Source organism: Scyliorhinus canicula, chromosome 1, assembly GCF_902713615.1.
Source record: "Scyliorhinus canicula chromosome 1, sScyCan1.1, whole genome shotgun sequence".
In the NCBI taxonomy this organism is placed as follows: Eukaryota; Metazoa; Chordata; class Chondrichthyes; order Carcharhiniformes; family Scyliorhinidae; genus Scyliorhinus; species Scyliorhinus canicula.
Genome location: NC_052146.1, coordinates 106,180,720 through 106,203,965, shown reverse-complemented (window position 1 = coordinate 106,203,965; position 23,246 = coordinate 106,180,720). Strand labels below are relative to the sequence as shown.

At 44.3% G+C, this 23,246-nt stretch overlaps 1 protein-coding gene across 1 annotated transcript in view; it reads right to left on the bottom strand.

The window, feature by feature from the left end:
- The window catches only part of dnajc8 (DnaJ (Hsp40) homolog, subfamily C, member 8), a 52,290-nt gene that overhangs the window by 13,267 nt on the left and 15,777 nt on the right, over positions 1–23,246 (bottom strand). Inside the window, exons 3-6 of the mRNA XM_038797081.1 lie at positions 22,765–22,821; positions 20,889–20,955; positions 17,401–17,495; positions 4,199–4,270 (exon numbers count right to left, since the gene is read on the bottom strand). Coding sequence (XP_038653009.1) covers positions 4,199–4,270; positions 17,401–17,495; positions 20,889–20,955; positions 22,765–22,821 — 291 coding nt within the window. The remainder of the gene's footprint in view (positions 1–4,198; positions 4,271–17,400; positions 17,496–20,888; positions 20,956–22,764; positions 22,822–23,246) is intronic.

Here is a 23,246-nt window from a genome sequence, read left to right as displayed (position 1 = left end):
GCGGTGTCCTGGAGGATACAGAATTTATATAAAGGACCATGGCGGAAATCCCCAACATCGACACACACCGACTGATAATGGGAGGCGACTTTAACTGCATACAGGACCCGTTGACCGACCAATAGAACCCCTGAACGGGGAAAAAGGCAGACATGGCTAAGGAACTGGGAGCATTTAGGAGCAGATGGCGGAGCTGGACCCATGGAGGTTCCTACACCCGGGGGAAAAGGAATTCCCATTCTTTTCACAAGTGTACAAGGTATACACCTTTATAGACTTGTTTGCAGAGGGGAAATCGGTGCTTCCAGGAATTGTACGAGTGGAATAGTACGCGGTAGTCATCTCCAAACACACTCCACACTGTGGGGATAAGGTTGGAGACAGGCCGCGCCCAGCACCCCACATGGAAACTGGACACAGACGTCTTGGCCGACAAGGACTTCTGCCAGGAAACATCGCAGGCGACTATGTGAATGGTAATCGGAACAGGGAGGTCTCACCTTCCACGTTCTGGGAGGCACTAAAGGCTGTAATCAGAGGGGAAATCAAAGCCACAAGGCACATAGAGACAGGGAAGAGAGGGCGACCAGGCAACAGCTGATCAACTCTATCTTGGAGGTCGACAGAAAGTACTCCGAGGGCCCAACATAGAGCTGCTGGCGAAGAGGAAAAAGCTATAAATAGACTTTAACCTGTTCTCCAGGAGGAAAGCAGTGCACCAACTCCACCAGACGCGGGGCAACTTCTACGAACAAGGGGAAATGGCTGGCCGCCTACTGGCTCACCATCTAAGAAAGCAGGCAGTCACAAGGGAAATGCACAGGGATGACAGAGGCAGACTGGTAGCGGAACAAAGAGATCAATCCAGCATTTGAGACCGTCTAACGGGGACTGTACACCTCCGAGCCCCCCGACACAGGTATGAAACAGTTCCTCGGCGGACTGGAAATACCAGTTCTGGGGGGAAACAGACGGGGGAGCTGGAAGCACCAATAGATCTGGGATAAATCCTGGAGAGCATCAGCACCATGCAGGAGGGGAAAGCGCCAGGAGCCAACAGGTTCCTGGTGGACTTCTAGAAAAAGTTTGCGCCGGCCCTGGCCCCACATCTAAGGGACATGTTCACAGATGCGCTGGCAACGGGCACTTTGCCTCCTACACCAGCGCAGGTAAAAAAGACAAAGATCAAACGGAATATGGATCATATAAACCCATTTCGCTGCTAAATGTGGACGCGAAAATATCCACAAAAGTTCTTGGCCAAAAGGCTGGAGAGCTGTGTACCAGAGGTGGTCGTAGAGGACCAGGCGGGCTTTGTCAAGGGTAGGCAGTTCACTGCAATCATCAGGTGGCTGATGAATATAATAACGACCCCGCCTGGGAAGAGAACACCGGAGGTGATCGTCTCCCTGGACGCAGACAAGGCCTTCAACAGAGTCAAATGGAAGTACTTCCGAGAGGTACTGGAACGGTTTGGGCTAGGAGCAGGATTCGCTGCCTGGGTGAGACTCCTGTACAACACTCCCATGGCGGGCGTGCAAACCAACACCACTAGCTCTGAATACTTCCAAGTACAAAGAGGCCCAAGGCAGGGATGCCCACTGTCCCCGCTCTTGTTAGCACTACCAATCGAGCCCCTGGCGATAGCTCTGCGGGACGCAAGCAGCTGGAAGGGCATTGAAAAAAGAGACAGAGCACAGAGTTCGCTCTATGCCGATGGCCTGCTCCTATACATCTCAAAGCCACAGGAAGGACTGAAGACAATCATGCGGATCCTAAAGAGTTTGGAACCTTCTCAGGTTACAAACTCAACCTGGGCAAAAGCGAGGCATTCCCAGTGAACCCAAATGGGGGAGGGAAAGGGCTGGAGGGGCTCCCGATTAAAACAGCCCAAAACAGATTCCGATACCTGGGGATCCAAATAGCCAGAGACTGGTCACAGATCCACAAATAGCACCTGACAGACCTGGTGGAGGAAATCAAAACAGAACCTACAGAGGCGGGTCACAAACCAACTCGGAGTGGGTGCAGATGGAGGAGATCTCCTGCAAGGGGACGACCCTCTGGGCCCTAGCCACGGCAGCGCTTCCATCCCCATCAGCAAAACGTATCCAGCCCAGTAGTAGCGGCCACACTGAAAACGTGGAACCAATTAAGACAACACTTCGGGTTGACTAAGATGACCAGCTGGAGAAAATCAAATACATCATCCGAGAGTCGGAGGAAGGCCTCCTTTACTGCATAGGGACAATTTGCCGGCCTGTTCAAAACCTGTTTGAGGCCAGCAGCCAGTAGAGAGAAACTGGAAAGTAAAAAAAAGACGAAGAGTAATGTCAGGGACACACAACCCAAGGGAGGGGGGGGGGGGGGGGGGGGGGGGGTGTTGACTGAAGACAGCCTGAGAGGGACAGAAGAAATAAAGCAAGGGGGGGGGGGGGGGGGGGGGGGACCCCACCATGCCGAAAAGGGGGAGACGAGGAGGAAGGGGAAACCCCACCAAAACCCCACCCCCAAAACAAGCAGAGGGGGCATCAGGGGATGGGATTAGTAAGAAGGATTGTACGCCGAGCCAGACGGCGACAAGCTGTAAATAGAGAGACTGAAAAACCATTGTACTGTACAATAAACGAAAACGAGCGCCAATGTATATAATATTGAAAATCCCAATAAAAAGATTCATTTTTGAAAACAGTTTAAATATATTAAGAAAAGTGGTTTGATACTGATCTGAAGATGCAGTGTATATCAGCACATGGGTAATCATTGCTCAGAAAGGATTAAATATGTATTATTATACAGAAATGTAACACCACAGCTAAGTTGGTAGACTGTCAACTAATACAATAAAGAGACCTGGGATCCCACATAATGTGTTCCTGGTCTCTACTGGATTGGCTTAAAGTGCCTCCTGTTCAAAGTGACCTGCTGCTGTTGTACGTCTTCCAATGTGGTTTAAGGTATATGTGGTTCAAGGCATTACAAATTGAGCTTTTGCAGCGGGTCACCTACATTTGCCTTTTCTGAGCAAACAGGAAAGCTACTGCCTTTCTCTTTTTGAATTAAACTCCCTTATATTTTTTTTTAATAAACTTGCATAAAACCGTTTTTTTAATAAAATGTTTGAACTTGTATGTTTTTATAAAATTATAAAAGAGCTTTCAAAAATTTTACCCATGATTCGGTATGTCCACATTGACTCTTACCAATGTTTGCAGGTGCACCATAGAAAGCATCCTATCTGGCTGTATTACAGCCTGGTATGGGAACTGCTCGGCCCAAGACCATAAGAAACTACAGAGAGTGATGAACACAGCTCAGTCCATCACATGATCCCTCTCCCATCCACACCTCCCACTGCCTGGGGAAAGCGGGCAGCATAACCAAAGACTCCTCCTACCGGCTTACTCACTCTTCCAACTTCTTCCATCGAGCAGGAGATACAAAAGTTTGAGAACACACCAACAGATTCAAAAACAGCTTCTCCCCCGCTGCTACCAGACTCCTAAACGACCCTCTTATGAACTGATCTGATCTCTTCACACATCTTCTCCACTGAGTAGTACTACACTCCTCTATGCTTCACCCGATGCCTGTGTCTATGCATTTACATTGTGTATTTTATGTTTGCCCTATGCATTTACATTGTGTATTTTATGTTTGCCCTATGCATTTTCTTTTCATGTACGGAATGATCTGTCTGCACTGCATGGAGAACAATACACGTGACAATAAACAAATCCAATCCAATCATGTTATATATTTTTACCAAGTTTCATTACACTTTTTGGTGGAGCCATATTTCACCTAACATGTTAAAGGTCTAAAATTCATTTCAGAAAAGCACTCAAAAAAAGCAAACCATTTTAGTAAAAATCCAAGCTCGATTTTCTTCACAAATGGGAATACAGAAAGAACTGCAGAAAACATTTGGGCTACCATTAACTGTCTGCTCCAATGACAAATGGTTAGAAATAAATGCTTGCTACAATGTGCTGCTCACTTTGGCGTGCTCTCAAGAAGCCCATTACGGTGCAGCTACTGCAATGTGAACTGCCAAGTGTTCAATCTTTTTTAGTGCATAATTTTATTCCTAAAACACTACCAACACTTAAGCATTTTCCCCAGCTAAAATGCAAGACACAGATTCTGTGAGGCCCATTTCTGAAAAGGTTATCGGCCACCTTAACTGAAATCTTACCATTTCAGGATCATCCTCTTCCACAATGCAAGACTTTCCTTCTTTCTTCAATGCTTTTCTTTTTTCTTTCATCTAAGATAACAAAAAGCACACTTTTGAAGGCGCCACTTATAAAGAACATACTTGTTGCAGAATAAATTATAGATGACAGATTTGTGAATCATCTATGTTAAATTCCCAGAATTTTGTGGTAAGTGTGTAACACAAATATGGTACAATATTAATCTAAAAGATCATGAATGACCTGTTTTAATACTTTGTTTACAGTGAGTTAGTAGAACTAGACCACGGTAACAATTACAGTGCTACCAATTCACCAGACTAGGCAGGAGGAAGGGTAACAAAAAGTCATCCAGGATTAATTTGGCCAATTATGGTACTCCAGTGACATTTGCTAAGTGTCTATTGTAGATGCTGAATGGCATATACAAAGCGCACAATGTTTTAATAGCATGCAGTCAATAAGGCCAAGGGGCGGCATGGTGGCACAGTGGTTAGCACTGCTGCCTCACAGCACCAGAGACCCTGGTTTGATTCCAACCTTGGGTGACTGTCTTGTGTGTAGTTTGTACTTTCTCCCCGTGTCTGCCTGAGTTTCCTCCGGGTGCTCTGGTTTCCTCCCATAGTACTAAAGGTGTGCAGATTAGGCGGATTGGCCATGCAAAATTGCTTAGTGTCCAAACAAGGTTAGGTGGTGTTACGGGTTTGCGGCCTGTGGGCCTAGGTAGGGTATTCTCTCAGAGGGTCAGTGCAAACAGTGGGCCGAATGGCCTCCTTTTGCACAGTAGGGATTCTATGAAACTACCCGATCATCAGCCAACCTGTGAGAAATACTCAGATAGGAAGGCCAGACAAATACAAATATTAGTTTTGGCTGCGATGGGCTCCCAGTTAAACAGTCCAATGACACAAGTTGTGCAGGTTTATGAATTACATACATACAAGTATGTATAGCGGGAACTGTAAATGCAAACATTATAGACAAGGCAAAGTTTATGAACTACTTATACAAGTGTCAGAGTTAAATCAAGTGTTGAACTGATGAGCAGTTAAAACTAACTAGACTCAATGTAGACTTCTGTGCCAGATTGAAAGGACCATCAAACAGAAGGGTTCCATGTTCCATGAAGATCTGACATTTAAAATGTGCCAAAAATATGAGATGAATTTCAGTTTCCATCTGGGTCGTTAAATGGGCATCTCCATCACAGGGAGCAAAAATAGAACCCAACATCCTGTTATACAACTTCAACAGCTTAATTGCAGAGTAGTTTCGAGAACTAGGTAAAAGGCTCTCTGTGGCTCCGGGTGATAAAAGGCTAAGCAAGAAAACAGATAAAGCTTTGTCAGAATGAGGAAAGTTCCACAGGTCAATCAAATCCACTCGGCCTCCAAAGTTTGGTTTGCAAGATTTTAAACAGATATTTGCGAATTCACAAGTTTAATGAAAAAATTGAATTGGTTCAAGGTCAATTACTTAGAAGCCATAAATAATCATCTGATATTTCTGACAGCCCCAAGAAAAGCAATGCAACTGAAGTACCGCCAGATAACCGTTGCCAGTTTGAATTTCTGTCACCAAGCTTTGTACACAGTGCAACAGAGCCATCTAGGAGCAGAATGGAGTACTGTTGGCTTTTAAAACAAAAAAAAAATTAATGGTACAGAAAAAAAATTAAAAGTTCTCGATCCCAGTTACACAGCTATTTTCCCTTTATTTATTCTTTGTCTCTTCTAAATGCTGATCCCTGCTGCGGACAGCTCCATGGGCACCAGGTGCTCTACATTGACTAGCTAAATGGCTTGTCTTCATTGGATAACCTAAACTGCAGCTACTGGCAGATTATTTGATTGTGGAGAACCATCATCCTAAAGTCTGATCCCATCCTCTCACGTCGACCTGGGAGCATTTTCTACATATCTAACAGACGAGGCTTTCCCCTTTCTGGAACTATACACACTCTCTTTCCCCCTTGTCAAACTATGCATTTTCTCGCTTTTCCTCCATCTCAAGCTGTACCCTCTCTTTCCCCCATTCTCAAACTATATATGCTCTCTCTTGCATCTGTTGTTTTAATCTCCTTCGACATTCGATAAGATATGTCGTTTTTAATAAGGTCGAATCATAAAATCTAACACAGGGGCACAGATAAATTCTATTTGTAAAATAAAACTGAGCCATGGCAAAATAAACATCAGATATAGTTATAAACGTTTAACCAGATTGCTTCTTGGCCTTTTGGCTATCAGCCCAAGCCCATGATGAGGTGCAATGCCTTTTCTTGTCAGCTTGGATCTTGTATGCCTCTCTTGTGGAGACAATGAATTAGCTTCAATTGAATTGGTTTCTGGAGCAAGCAATGACATGGATTAAGGATTTGCCCTGTTCACTTTGAACACTGGCTTTGTAACTTTAAATTTGGGATAAAAAAATATTTGAAATAAATAACCGTTTAATGAGATTATACAATGGAAAATCAAATCTGACATTCAAGTTTCCAAAAAAATGAGTAATAAATTACATATTTGACAAAGTTTTTGATTTCAACTATATATTCATAGCAAGTCAATTGTGTCATGGCTAATACTGGACTGCACATTTTGAACCATCTAATCTCTAGTCTCCTTTTCACTGAAATTAACCTAACTGAATTCATCTAAAATGTGGAAAATAGCTCCTATACCATTCTAGTAAAATTGCTAAATTCGAAAGGTTGGATATCTTCAATCGTTCTTCAATTGTATAGGACACTGGTGTGACCACAGCTGGAGTATTATATGTAGTTTTGGTGCACTTATCAGAGGGAGGATGTTCTTGTCATGGAGGGAGTGCAGTGAAAGTTTACCAGGCTGATTCCCTGGATAGCGGGACTATCATATCAGGAGAGACTAAATTGGTTAGGATTATATTCATTGGAGTTTAGAAGAGGAGCGAGAGGGGATCTCATGGAAACTTGTAAAATTCTAACAGGATTAGACAGGGTAGATTCAGAAAGAATGTTCCTGATGGTGGGGGGAGTCCAGAACTAGGGGTCATAGTTTGAGGATAAAACCTTTTAGGATGGAGGTGAGGAGAAATTTCTTCACCCAGAGTGGTGAATCTGTGAATTCACTACTACAGATAATTGAGGCAAAGGCGTTGTGTAATTTCAAGAAGGAATTAGATAGTTCTTGGGGCTAAAGGGATCTGGGGGCGGGAAGAAAAGAGAGAGAGGTGGGATGAATGGCAGAGCAGGCTCGAAGGGCCGAATGGCCTGCTTCTATTTTCTAAGATTTTAAATTAGCAGCTGAAGTTTTTATCCCAGCATCATTTGACATTTTTAGTCTGTAGGCTTCAGTACAAACCAATTAAATATTGACCCAGAAATGTGAGAAGACTGCAATATACTGACTATAAATCAAAGAACAAGATGTTAGAATGTTTATCCACATTGTCCCCATGGTGTACTCACAGTACAATTAGGGAAAGAATTCCAGGATTTTGATCCAGCGACAGTGAAGGATCGTTGTTCCTAATGGAAGTTCCAAATCAAGATGGTGAGTAACTTGGAGAACTTCCAGCTGGTGGAGCTCCCATGTGTCTGATGCCCTTGTTCTAGTTGATAGTGGTTATGGGTTTGGAAGGTGCTGCCGAAGGAGCCTTGGCGACTACATCTTGTCGGTGGTATACACTGCTGCCACTGTTCGTCAGTGGTGAAGGAAGTGTATGTTTGTGCAAGATATGCCAATCAAGTGGGCTGCTTTATCCTAGATTAAGTTGTGCTTCAAATGTTGTTGGAGCTATACCCATCCAGGCATTCCTGACTTGTGCCTTGTAGGTGGTGGGCAGGCTTTGGGGAGTCAGGTGGCGAGTTACTTGTCACAGGATTCCTAGCCTTTGACCTGCTCGGGCTGCCATAATATTTATATGGCTAGTCCAGTCTGATCAATGGTAACCCTCAGGATGTTGATAGTGGGGGATTCACCGACTGTAACACCACTGAATGTCATGATGGGAATTGTTAGATCTCTCTTGTTGGATATGGTCATAGCCTGGATCTTCTGTGGGGCAAATTTTACTTCTCAGCACAAGCCTGGATATTGTTCTAGATCTTCCTGCTTTTGGACTTGGATTGCTTCAGTAGGAGAAGGAGTTGCGAATGGTATTGAACACTGTGCAGCCATCAGCAAACATCCCCACACATCTAATCTCTTGATGGAAGAAAGGTAATTGATGAAGCCGTTGAAGATGGTTGGGCCAAGAACACTTCCTGAGGAACCCCTGTATTGAGATCCTGGAACTGAGATAATTACCTCCAATTATTGAATACTAAGAATAGACCGATGGGACAGGAATTGGCCAGATTGGATTGGTTTTTTTGTGCACAGTGAAGCAGTGGCATAGTGGTAGTGTCGCTGGGCTTGCAATCAGAAGACCTAGGGTAATGTTCTCGGGATCCCGGTTTGAATCCCACTACGGCAGATGGCGAAATTTGAATTCAAGAAAAAATGTTAATCAATTAAGAAGTCTAATGAAGACCATGAAACCATTGTCAATTGCCATAGAAATCCATCTGGTTCATTAATACCCTTTTAAGGAAGGAAATCTGTCTATTGTCCTTACCTGGTCTATGAGTGACTCCAGATCCACAGCATTGTGGACTTGTAAATGCCCTCCGGGATGGCAATAACAATGCCTAGATCCTATGAATACATTTTTAAAACCCTGGGCAACTTTCAACATTGCTGGGTAGATACCAGTGTTGTAGGTGTAGTGGTGTGATTAGTTTTGGAGTACTATTGCTGGAATATTGTCAGGGCCTCTGGCCTTTGCAGCATTCAGTGCATTCAAGTAGTTTCTTGATATCATGTGGAGTGTATTGAATAAGTTGAAGACTGGCATCTTTGACCCTGAAGGTCAGCACTTCTGGCTGAAGATTATAGTAAATGCAGTGATTTGCTGGCTCCTTCTATCATTGGGGATGTGAATATTTGTGGAGCCTCTTCAGCCAAGGAGTTGTTTAATTGTCCACCACTGGATGTGGTAGGACTGCAGAGCTTAGGTCGGGTTTGTTGGTTGCGGAATGGCTTAGCTCTATTACTTGTTGCTGTTTGGTACGCAAGCAATCCTGCATTGTAGTTTCACCAAGTTGACAACTCATTTTTAGGTATGCCCTCCTACATTCATTGAACCAGGTTTGGTTGTAATAGTAAAGTGGGGATATGCTGGGCTATGAGGTTACAGATTGTGGTCGAGTACAATTCTGCTACTGCCAATGGCTCACAATGCCTCATGGATGCCCAGTCTGGAGTTACTCGATCTGTTCTTTGGCATGGTAGTCGTGTCATAAAACACAATGGAGGGTATCCTCAAAAGTGAAGATGGGACTTTGTCTCCACAAGGGCTGTGCAGTGGTCACACACGAACAGATGTAGACAGGTTGGTGGTGAGGAGGTCAATGTATATGTTTTTCGCTCTTGTTATTTCTCTCACCAGCTGCCGCAAACCCAGTCCAGCAGCTACATCCTTTAGGACTCAGCCAGCTCAATCTCTGGTGTTGCTACCGAGCCATTCTTAATGATGGACATTGAAGTCCCCACCCAGAGTACATTCTGAGCCCTTGCCTCCTTCAAATGGTGTTCAGCTGAGTGGAGTTTGCACATTCTCCCCGTGTTTGCGTGGTTTCGCCCCCACAACCCAAAGAAGTGCAGGCTAGGTGGATTGGCCATGCTAAATTGCCCCTTAATTGGAAAAAATGAATTGGGTACTCTAAATTTTAAAAAAGTAGTATGAATAGAAACATACAGGACCGGCCCCATTTGATTGCCTTGATAAAGAGTACAAGAGTGAAACAAATTCATGATGTGCTTTGCCAAGAAAGAAAAGGTAATCGGGTGAGTCAAAATGGACTGCCACATTTTGAACAGAACATTCCAATTCGGTAGCACTTGTTCAAGGCAAATGAGATCAGCATGTGCCTCGGTTCCAAAATTATTTTCTAAATTAAGGTCTAGTCTTAGCAAAATCATACTCCTCCCAGAATCATACCCCTCCTGAGGGAATCCAACAAGTAGTGATTCCCCAGTGTCAGTTATCAATTTACTAACTGTTGCATTTATCCCTATTAGGTCTGCATGGGCTCATTTGGCTGATAGGCCTGCTGTTTCTGTGCTATATATTTTAGATTATGGGTCCAACTGAGCCTGAAGGAATTGAATCACAAACTGTAACATCTGTACTTTCTCAATACCACATGGTTGCCCACTGTCTCTGGATTCCATGTTTCCAGGCTGAGCTTGCCATCGAGGAGTATGGTTTCCATCAGAATTGGTACCATTGTAACAGTCCCAGGCCAGCTCCACTATGCAGGCTCTACTGAGGAGGCATCCACATCTCTTGCCTGATAAAGGAAAGGGTATGCACCAAGAATGTTTAAATCGGGATGTGCAAGATTAATAAATTAATGTATAAACAGCTCATATTTATAAGAAAAGACAACTAAAAACCTTAGAATAGTCAAGCTGGAACGCACACAGAATATATCATAAGAGCTAAGAAGCCGAATGCAATAATTTGCTGACATAGGTTATGGCCTTGGGCAGTTCAAACAAGGGTCAAGAATATTGTGCAAAGCAACTCCATAAGAAAAAGCATAAACAAGACTATAAGAACTTGAATTTAAATGCTTGGAGGAAGACATAAGTGAGTGAGAGAGATGGGGTTATATTGTGAAAGGAAAGAAAGGTTATTTGGTTTCTGACATGAAATATTTCATTGTTCATTGATTTCAATTACCTGAGGCAACAGAAATTATTTTTCTAAAAAAATGTTTAAATGCAGAATGATTAAGTGGAATTCAGAGAATAGCATGAGCTCACCAATGAATGATTGCATCATGTGGTATGGCATTGCAGTAGAGAGAGATCAGCAAGGCCCCAGGTTTGAATCCTGATTTGTAATGAGGCTTGCCAAGCTCAAAGATGCAACTATCAGCATCCCTGGGATAGGGAGGGTCAAATGGAAACTATCAAAGCAGTCCACAGCTGATCCAACAAACACCATGAGGTGGTGGTGCTGGGCTCAGCTCTAATTGACCCATTTGAACAGCTCACACGCACTCACCACGTACCACAAAAAGGCACTCAGGTCGGACAAAATGCAGGAATCTACAGGTCTATCCCGAGCATATTGAGGAAGGAAAGGAACGATAAGAAAAACTGAAGTGAATGGTATAGCAATTAAATAAATTCCACTTCCATGATTCAATATGGGTTGCCTTGAAAAACAGAAGATGGGTATTTGAGGCAACATTCATAACACATTTTATCCACAAAATATCATCTATGTTCCATATTTAACATGCTTATTACAGGAACTTTTCCAGCTTTTTGGGAGTCAAGACACAGGTGATCCCACTTGGGCAGTTGAAACAAGTAAAACATGTTGATGGTACAAGGACTTGAATTCTCTATTCCTTTCATGTTTTGCTTTTTAAGAGATTCTCTAATTCTGAAACTGCACTAAAAAATCATTCTCTCCGTCCAAAGAGAACAGTTCCATCATTTGATTTTTTTCTGGGGGACCTGTACATGCCTTACACTTTTATAATGCAGTTCTTATTAGAATCATGTTGAATACCAGTATGAAGCACCACTGTAGGCAGGTTCTATAACAATACAATGCAGAAGTTTCTTGTGGCATCAACTAATGCAGTGTTTTTCAAACTTTTTTTCCAGCAACCCATTTTTACAAAATGGATGCCTCTCGCAATGCACGGCACGTTCACAATAGATTCTTCATAGTTACTTCTTCAAACATCACATTCATTGTTCTGTATTATCATTTCTGTATTATTAAATGTAAATAAATGTAAATACAAATATATTTTCTATTTTTGTTGTTGAGATTTATTAACCGGTAATAAAAATCTCTGCACAGATTAGTGTGCGAGTCTTTTCATCACAGAGTCCTGAGGTGTTTGAAGGGGAAATGAGGAATTTCTTTGAAACACGCTTGGATTTTGGGCTGATGGGGAAGGAAGGAGACTCACCACTGATCGCGAAGTCAGTCTCACTGAGAGAGCGACGGATCTCAGAAAGCGAGCGGAAAGCGGCTCCTAATTTAAAATACACATCAAACCCCTTGTGCACACACAATACGACTTTAAACATAGGTCTGATTGACAAGGTTAAGGGTAACCGCAACTCAACAGACATCAACAAGATTAACTGTCGCAGAAATTGAACCAGCACTAACAACGTTAATGGTAGCAGATATTCAAGATTAATTGACAATGGTAACAGTGGCAGACATTAAACGTGCATCCGATTCAGAATGTTAACCCTGAAGTCGGTCTCTTTGTGTGAGCTGTACTTGAACAGATGCATTTCCCGCCTGACTAGGATAGAACAAAGAAAAAAGAAAAGAAAAGCCCTTCGGCCCTCCAAGCCCGTGCAGACCATCCTGCCTGTCTAAACTAAAATCTTCTACATTTCCTGGGTCTGTATCCCTCTATTCCCATCCTATTCATGTATTTGTCAAGGTGCCCCTTAAATGTCACTATCGTCCCTGCTTCCACCACCTCCTCCGGCAGCGAGTTCCAGGCACCCACTACCCTCTGTATAAAAAACTTGCCTTGTACATCTCGTCTAAACCTTGCCCCTCGCACCTTAAACCTAGCCCCCTAGTAATTGACCCCTCTACCCTGGGGAAAAGCCTCTGACTATCCACTCTGTCTATGCCCCTCATAATTTTGTAGGCCTCTATCAGATCGCCCCTCAACCTCCGTCGTTCCAGTGAGGACAAACTAAGTTTATTCAACCGCTCCTCATAGCTAATGCCCTCCATACCAGGCAACATCCTGGTAAATTTCTTCTGCACCCTCTCTAAAGCCTCCACATCCTTCTGGTAGTGTGGCGACCAGAATTGAACACTATACTTCAAGTGTGGTCTAACTACGGTTCTATACAGCTGCAACATGACTTGCCAATTCTTATACTCAAATGCCCTGGCCAATGAAGGCAAGCATGCCGTATGCCCTCTTGACTACCTTCTCCACCTGTGTTGCCCCTTTCAGTGACCGGTGGACCTGTACACCTAGATCTCTCGGACTTTCAATAGTCTTGAGGGTTCTACCATTCACTGTATATTCCCTACCTGCATTAGACCTTCCAAAATGCATTACCTCACATTTGTTCGGATTAAACTCCATCTGTCATCTCTCCGCCCAAGTCTCCAAATGATCTAAATCCTGCTGTATCCTGACAGTCCTCATCGCTATCCGCAATTCCACCAACCTTTGTGTCGTCTGCAAACTTACTAATCAGACCAGTTACATTTTCTCCAAATCATTTATAAATACTACGAACAGCAAAGGTCCCAGCACTGATCCCTGCAGAACACCACTAGTCACAGCCCTCCAATTAGAAAAGCACCCTTCCATTGCTGCTACTCTGCCTTCTGTGACCTAGCCAGTTCTGTATCCACCTTGCCAGCTCACCCCTGATCCCGTGTGACTTCACCTGTTGTACCAGTCTACCATGAGGGACCTTGTCAAAGGCCTTACTGAAGTCCATATAGACAACATCCACTGCCCTACCTGCATCAATCATCTTTGTGACCTCTTCAAAAAACTCTATTAAGTTAGTGAGACACTACATCCCCTTCACAAAACCATGCTGCCTCTCACTAATACGGCCATTTGCTTCCAAATGGGAGTAGATCCTGTCTCGAAGAATTCTCTCCTGTAATTTCCCTACCACTGATGTAAGGCTCACCGGCCTGTAGTTCCCTGGATTATCCTTGCTATCCTTCTTAAAACAAAGGAACAACACCTGAGACAGTGAGGATCCAAAGATTTCCGTCAAGGCCTCAGCAATTTCCTCTCTAGCCTCCTTCAGTATTCTGGGGTAGATCCCATCAGGCTCTGGGGACTTATCCATCTTAATATTTTTCAAGACGCTCAACACCTCGTCTTTTTGGATCTCAATGTGACCCAGGCTATCTACACACCCTTCTCCAGACTCAACATCCACCAATTCCTTCTCTTGGTGAATACTGATGCAAAGTATTCATTTAGTACCTCACCCATTTCCTCTGGCTCCACACATGGATTCCCTTGTCTATCCTTCAGTGGGCCAACCCTTTACCTGGCTACCCTCTTGCTTTTTATATATGTGTAAAAAGCCTTGGGATTTTCCTTAACCCTATTTGCCAATGACTTTTCGTGACCTCTTCTAGCCCTCCTGACTCCTTGCTCAAGTTCCTTCCTGCTTTCCTTATATTCCACACAGGCTTCATCTGTTCCCAACCTTCTAGCCCTGACAAATGCCTCCTTTTTCTTTTTGACGAGGCCTACAATATCTTTCGTCATCCAAGGTTCCTGAAATTTGCCGTATTTCTCCATCTTCCGTACAGGAACATGCCAGTCCTGAATTCCTTTCAACTGACATTTGAAAGCCTCCCACATGTCAGATGTTGATTTACCCTCAAACATCCTCCCCCAATCTAGGTTCTTCAGTTCCCGCCTATTATTGTTATAATTAGCCTTCCCCCAATTTAGCACATTCACCCTCGGACCACTCTTATCCTTGTCCACCAGCACTTTAAAAAACTTACTGAATTGTGGTCACTGTTCCCGAAATGCTTCCCTACTGAACCTTCTACCACCTGGCCGGGTTCATTCCCCAATACCAGGTCCAGTACAGCCCCTTCCCTAGTTGGACTGTCTACATATTGTTTTGTATAGCCCTCCTGGATGCTCCTTACAAACTCTGCCCCGTCCAGGCCCCTAGCACAAAGTGAGTCCCAGTCAATATTGGGGAAGTTGAAGTCTCCCATCACAACAACCCTGTTGTTTTTACTTGTTTCCAAAATCGGTCTACCTATCTGCTCCTCTATCTCCCGCTGGCTGTTGGGAGACCTGTAGTAAACCCCCAACATTGTGACTGCACCCTTCTTATTCCTGATCTCAACCCATATCGCTTCACTACCCTCTGAGGTGCCCTCCCTTAGTACAGCTGGGATATTCTCCCTAACCAGTAGCGCAACTCCGCCACCCCTTTTACATCCCCCTCAATCACGTCTCAAACATCTAAATCCTGGAAATCATGGATGGAGTTCCCAAACCCACACCAGTGGCCCCAGAGCCGAGTTCAGAATGGGACAAACATAAAATCAGCATTGTGACAATGGACCAATTGAAAGGTGGGGAGATCCCCACAAGAATTATCTGTGAAATCCTATATATGGCAGTGCTCCAGCTAAGAGTTACTGACTGGGGTACTTGCGGAAACATATTCCAGTCAGCAGTCACTTGGTTTTGGGTGGGAGATGCTGGCCGGGAAAAACAAAAAAAGTGTGAAGCACTGCTGGAAACTGTGCAGGAGGGGTATCTGCAGGAAATAAATGTAAAAATAATTCATTTTTTTCTTTTGAACTCTTCGGTTGTAGGTGCAGGTGCTGACTAACCTGGATGATCAGCTATTGCAGAAACGGGAGTGGCTGCCGGAGGCTGTGTCGGTGGCAGCGACTATAAAAGAGTGACTCAGGGAGGCAGAAAGTCCATGGCACGGGCTTCTACATCAGCCTCATGTGGCCACACACTGTACTGCAGCCAGAATTCACCCAGGGAGAAAATGGGAAACACGTGCCTGGATTCTCCAAGCCTCCGCGTGCTCGGCGCGAGGGCGGAGAATGGGCGTCAGACCCGGGTCCAACGACGCTCCTGCAATTCTCCAGTGAACAGAGAATCGCCGCCAATGACGCACGGGCGACGCAGCGCCGGTCGGGGGCCATTGAAAGAGACCCCTGCGGCGATTCCGCGCCGACAACTGGCCGAGTTCCCGCCGGATTGGTTCACTCATGGTTCCACCCGGCGGGAGCTCGGAGTGGCGGCTGATGACTCAGTCCGCGACCGCCCAGGTGGGGTACGGGAGGAATCAGTCACCAGGGGGGCCTCCAGGATGGCCAGGCTCGCGAATCCCGGGGGATGGGGGCCTATATTGTCGGGGCCGGCCCGCAGTGTGGGCCCGCCATCTTGCACAGGGCCTCCGCCACGGGCAGCCGCCGCGCGCATGTGCAGACCCGCAGCCGGAAGTGCAGGTCCCCATATCGGCAGCCAGAGCTGCGAGGAGCACTCCCGGGCCCTGCTGGCCCCCTGCAAAATGGAGAATCACTCTGGACTTTCTCCAGAAAAGTCCAGAGTGATTTGTGTCGTTTTCTAACGGGCGTGGGGTCATAGCCCGTCCAAGGTCAGGCGATCCTCGGGACCATTTTTGCAGACCTTTTGGCGACCCATTTCACATCATCCCACGACCCACCCGAGGGTCACGACCACCACTTTGAAAACACTGATCTCATGGCAAGAACAAATCAAAATTCAAAAAATATATTTTACATTATTCAGAATATGATAAATGTGCTACTTAAATCCATAAGATATAGAAGCAGAATTAGGCCATTCAGTCCATCGAGTTTGCTCCGTCACTGAATCATGGCTGATAGGTTTCTCATCCCCATTCTCCTGCCATCTCCCCATAACCCCTGCTCCCCTTAAGGTTTCTCATCCCCATTCTCCTGCCTTCTCCCCGTAACCCCTGCTCCCCCTATTAAGGTTTCTCTTGGACAGGCACATGGACTGCAATAAATTGAAGGGGTGTACGTCAGGTTGACCTTAGATTAGGATAAATGGTTGGCACAACATTGTGGGCCGAAGGGCCTGTACTGTGCGGTACTATTCTATGATCTATGTTCTATGATCTATGATCCCCATTCTCCTGCTTTCTCCCCATAACCTCTGCTCCCCTTATTAATCAAGTTCTATCTATCTGTCGTAAAAACAGTGACTTGGTCTCCACAGACTTCTGTATTCTACAGATTCACCACCCTCTGGCTGAAGAAATTCCTTCTGATCTAAGTTTTTACAAATCGATCAGATGAGAAAGTTTCTTCTTACTTGTGACTAAGTTAGTCGAACATTCCATACTTTTAATACATTAAAGGTACTATGAGTACATAATGCATTGTAAATATCTGTTCATATCAACATGACAGGGCAATAGAAACAAAACGGGTCGAAAAAGGATTAGGGTGACAGGATCCAATTCTTCTATCCTCAGACACACTCGTACGCATAGGGATTTGTAGGTATTGCTGCCACAGAAGTATACCAACCTTGTTTGTCATTCAGGATCAAGCCCAAGTGATTAAAATTAATGCTTACATTGTGTTCTATTGTTTCCCTTGCTGCCTGTATCACATCGATAGCACGTTTCTTCTGCTCTGGTTCCAATAACATCTTGTGAGCTTTGTCAACAGCTACCGAGAAGCAAGAAAAGCTAGCATTTAATTTCTTCTACAACAAAGGAATCATTTCCAAACAAAATGTACATTCCCAGCTCCTCAGGTAGCCTGAGCAATAACATCATCAGTATGTCTTGAACCACACAGGCAAGAAGGCCCCAGATTTGTGAGATAATCTGTGCCAAATTAGCTGGTCTCAGTGATTGGGGTGTTTTGACACTACTGGCTTCTGTCTCTCCAGATGTGATGAGAAGATCTGAAAACACCCCAAAAAGTTTGCTTGTCGGCAAATCTGGGCACTGTGCGCATGTGTTTTTTTTAAATATTTTTTATTCTCCTCCTTTTTCACATTTTCTCCCAAATTTACACCCACCAACAATAAACAATAATCAGTAACAAATATGTCAATCCCCATATCAATAACAACGATCCCATCCTCCCACCAAACCCCAAACATTAGCCTGCATGTTCACATAAACAATTGACAAAAAGTAATCATGAATCATCCATAGTCACCATTAACACACAATGCCCCCCTCCCCCCAACACTGCCCCCCCCCCCCCCCCCCAACTAATGTTCGATGTTATCCAGTTCTTGAAAGTGCATAATGAATGATACCAATGAATTGTAGAACCCCTCCATCCTTCCCCTCAGTTCAAACTTAACCTTCTCAAAAGCCAGGATTTCCAACAGGTCCCCCCACCACACCAGGGCACAGGGTGGGGAGGTTGCGCTCCAACCCATCGGGATCCACCTTCGGGCGATCAACACGGCGAAGACTACATCTGCCTCCGCACCCATTTCCAACCCTGGCTGGTCCGACACCCCGAATATGGCCACCTGGGGGCCCGGGTCCAGTTTCACGTGCACCACTTTAGAAATTATCCTAAAACCCTCCGTCCAGTAATCCTCTAGCTTTGGACAGGACCACAACATATGAACATGATTAGCGCTGCCCCCCTTCCCCTGCCCCCCCCCCCCCCCCCCCCCCCCCGGCAATGTTCACACACATCTTCCACTCCCTCAAAGAATCGGCTCATCCTTGCTCTCGTGAGGTGTGCTCTGTATACCACCTTCAGCTGTATTAGCCCCAACCGCGCGCACGAGGTGGAGGCATTCACTCTCCGGAGCACCTCACACCAGAACCCCTCCTCCATATCCTCTCCCAACTCTTCCTCCCCCTTTGCTTTGATCCAGTGGTGCCTTCACCTCTTCCAACATAGCCCCGTAAACCGCTGACACTACCCCCTTCTCCAGTCCCCCTGTCATCAGCACCTCCTCCAACAATGTGGAGGCCGGCTCACCCGGGAAGCTCTGTATCTCCTTTCTGGCAAAATCTCGAACCTGCATGTATCTAAACATTTCCCCCTGCTCCAGCCCATACTTCGCTTCCAGCTCCTTCAGTCCTGCAAATCGACCCCTAAGAAACATATTTTAGTGTCTGAATGCCCTTCTCCTCCCATTTCCGAAAATTTCCATCCCACCTCCCTGGCTCAAATCTGTGGTTCCCCCGAATCTGCATTTCTCTTGACCCTGCCCCCAACCCGAAGTGTTGGCGAAACTGCCTCCAAATTCTCAATGAAGCTATTATTACCGGACTCCCTGAGTATTTCCCCGGGGCTATCAGGAGCGGCCCTGTTGCTAGTGCTTTCAATCCCGACCCCCCCCGCACAAACTCTCCTCCATTCTGACCCACTGGGAATCAACCCCTCTGACCCAGCTCCGCGCCTTCTCCACATTCGCCGCCCAGTAGTAATACATAAGTTTTGTAAGACCCAAATCCCCTGCCTGCCTTCCCCTCTGTAGCAGCACCTTTCTAACTCTGGCCACCTTCCCTCCCCATATGAACGACATAATCCTTCCCTCAATCTCTCTGAAAAAAAGCCTTTGGCAGGAAAATCGGCAGGCAAAGATAAACAGAAATCGCGGCAACACGTTCATTTTAACCGCCTGTACCCGACCGGCCAGTGACAGAGGGAGACCATCCCACCTTGCCAGATCAGCTTTCACTCCCCCCACCAAACTAGAAATTTTGTACCTGCGAAGCGCCCCCCCCCCAAACTCCCGAGCAACCTGCACCCCCAGGTACCTAAAGTGAGGCATATGTGTGTATTGTCCTTCCATCTTGCCACGGCAATATAAATCAACCGTGTCCCCAAACTACTGTTCCTGCTCAAGATCGGGGCACAGAGCAGAAATCAAATCTGGGATCTTCCTCATCTGTGTAACCTACAAGTGCACTATAAATCCAATAAGGAACCCAGGAGAAAATTTACTCAGAGACTAGAACTTGCTACCATATGCAGTAGTTGAGGCAAATAGTATAGATGCATTTTAAGGGGAATCTAGAAAAATACATGAATGAGAAAGGAATATAGTAGAATATGCTAATAGGATTGGTTTAGATGAAGAGAGGTAGGAGAAGGCTTGTGTGGAGCACACACCGGCATGGACCAGTTAGGCTCAATAACTTACTACTGAGCTGCAGTTTTAATATAGTTCTATGTAGATGGTGCCTTTATCAACTAGGGCAGGGGTGGGCAAACTTTTCCGTGCAAGGGCCGCATTCAGAAATTCACAATTCACAAAGGGCCGCATAGTATATTAAGTAAAATAATTACTTCACCCGGTTATGATTCTGGGCGCCTCACATAGAACATAGAACAGTACAGCACAGAACAGGCCCTTCAGCCCTCGACGTTGTGCCAAGCAATGATCACCCTACTCAAGTCAACGTATCCACCCTATGCCAGTAAGTAACCCAACAGCCCCCCCACCCATTAACCTTTTAAAAAAAAATTTAAAAAAAAAAAAAAAATTTTTTTTTTAAAAAACAAATTTTTTTTTTTTTTTAATGACTTGGTGGGCCGCAGAAATACCTTTGGCGGGCCGCATGCGGCCCGCGGGCCGTAGTTTGCCCACCCCTGAACTAGGGCATCACAGAAACTTGCTTCCTTGTATCTCTCTGTCCATGTGAATTTTCTACCTTTCCTAATTTCCCTTTCTTGAAAGCATTGACTCAGGTCATTAAACGTTGGGCATTCTTCAAACGTCCGTTAGTTATGCATCAGCACTGGCAGTATTGCAGGCTACTGGAAACTACAGAGCATCATATCCAAACTCAATTGCTGCCCTCACCTTAACATCCATGCTCATACATTTGCAGGAAGTGTTGCTGGACAGCCTGACTGACCCAGGGACACCAAGAACTGTAGCTCAAAGTGAGATCAAGCTAATCAATGTTTGCATTCAATTACATTTCAAACTATCTGGAATATCAGAAGGATAATTTTAATAATGAATTTGCCAGCTGACTTTTGTCTAGTTTCCAAATGTACATTATAAAGATCCATAGAAATTGTACTGTCGCATTGGGTCTTATTACTACCACAATTGCATTGACTTACCTTCAAAAGCCTTTTGCGCTCTTTCAGGATCATCTTGATTTTTGTCTGGATGGACCAAGATTGACAGCTAGAATTATAAAGAAAATCATTTATGATGAATGCATAATTAAATATATTAGAATGTTATAGAAATTACTAGTCTTGTAATTTTCAGAGGCAGAGGATATATTTCAATGTATGAAAGACTTCAATCCTTCTTGACAGAGTATTCCTAATATTTCCCTTTCTATTCTGTATCCTTTGCCTTCATTAAAATCCTGTCATTTTGCAGTTTCTTATTTACTCTCCATTTGCTCCATACCTTTCAACATTCAAATTTTAAATGTTAAAGTCCTTCCTGATTCTTTTCCTTTCCTACTTTTCCAGCTCAGTTGTTCTGAAAGGATCCAAAACACTCCATGTAGCTACTGAAATAAGGCTGGGGGGAAAAAAAGCTTTAGCTCAGGTGTGCTAGCAGCACACATCGAAATGGAAACGTGTACAATAAACTTGTGTTGAGAGAGCATTAAAGTAGTGCACTTAAATGTCAACCCATGGGAAGGATCAAATTGACACCATGTAAATGATTAATCCTACTACTGATCCCAATAACTCAGTCAGCAAATAAATGCCGTGGTACAGTACTGAGATCTCCACACCAGGAAGGCCCCAAATCTAATGCCTGGTTTGTGCCAAATAGGCTGTTCTGATCTGGAATTGTGGTACGGCATTAGAAGAGGCCTCAAGTGTGCTCAGATTAGGATAGCCTTTTTTTTTAAATCAGCCAGAGTTCTTGCTCCTGATCACTATTCAGTGACCACTGCCTGAAAGTACATACGTGTGGACGCTGGGTGAGGGTAGCCTGACGATACTCACTGTCTGGGCTCACAGCTGAAGAATGGCCACTTGGGCGAGGTACCGAAGGGCTGCTTGCACCCAGAGAACCATACCCCAACGTGAGTCAGCACCTTGAGGAAGGGAGAGAATTTGGAAAAAAAAAAGTGTCGATTTTCACAGGCTAGTAAAGGATATGCTATGTCTAGTGCATGATATGGCCCCAGTGAATTAAAATAAAAAACATTGCCAAATTTCTTTAATATGATAATTTACTTTTAATTCATTAAATGATAGAAAATTTCAAAGTAGAAATGTTTTTTTTTCACACAGAAAAGCAACAATAAGCATTAATGTCAATTCCTGTTAAGTGAATATCTTGGTTGCCCATAAAGATCTCCCTAAAGAGTGTGGTGAAGTATTAGTAAGGATTATTTGCCACACATTTTCTTTTGAAGGTGTTGACTCATGCTGGACCGTGGCGCCACAGACACCAACAGCTCTCCATATCTCACCAATGGCTAGCCTACACATGCAGGACTAGACGTCATCAAGCCCAATGGTGATCTACCTGACATCCTCACACGTGTGCACTCTCGGACAGGATCACTAAAGCACTAACTATTGCTCAGGCCGAGAATGCAACCTGCATTCTTCTGATCCGAATGGATCAGTAGCACCTGGACTTTATCAAAGGGACCATCAGTTGGGTGGGAAGTGGTGGGGGTTGGAATTGGTGGTGGGAGAGCACGGCGAACTTCATTGTCATTTCCATAAATTGTCTTACTTTGTATGGTAAAAATTGAACCAACTGATGCCATGCAACATATTATTACAGACAATAACTCCAGAATTTGGGGTCTAACCAAGGCAAAATTTGGGGGAAAATGTATTCACTTAACAAGAATTCTCAACCAAAACAACATTCAGTTAACAAAATGTAATGTATGTAGATAAAATGTTTTGGAATTTTCAATTTTTATTCACTCACTTAAATGACATCGACTGTACCTAAGGTGTTTGCTACCTTAGCCTGTAGTATGGCAAACAGAGATGTGTCTACCTGTCTGAACCGCTTTTTCAACTCTTCATCTGTTGCTTCAGGATCTATCTGCAATACCTGTGTAATAAAACATAATACTGCAACTACTATTTTGCACCATCAGGAAATTGCTATAACAGAGCGAGTTCGTAATATAGCGATGTAGTCCAAAAGTAAGCATGTTACAAATACTTCATTATTAATATTTATATACAAGTTACAGAATGGATTTTAATGAATGTAATGAAGAAAGCTGTTTGAATGTGCAAACAAAAGCAATCAGTCGCTTATTTCTAGATACATCTTTAAAACAAAATGGAGAGTTTTCATTAGGTTGCAATTGGCTAAAATAGACCAAACCAGTAAAAATGGCGCAATTTTTAGCACCACTAACAAGGAGCACAAATTGAATTCCTGCAACTTTTTTTTAAATTACCTTGGAAGTGGGTCCTCCCATAAACTGGATGTCCCCAGTCTGAATTGATGAGCACTGAGTTTTCCCA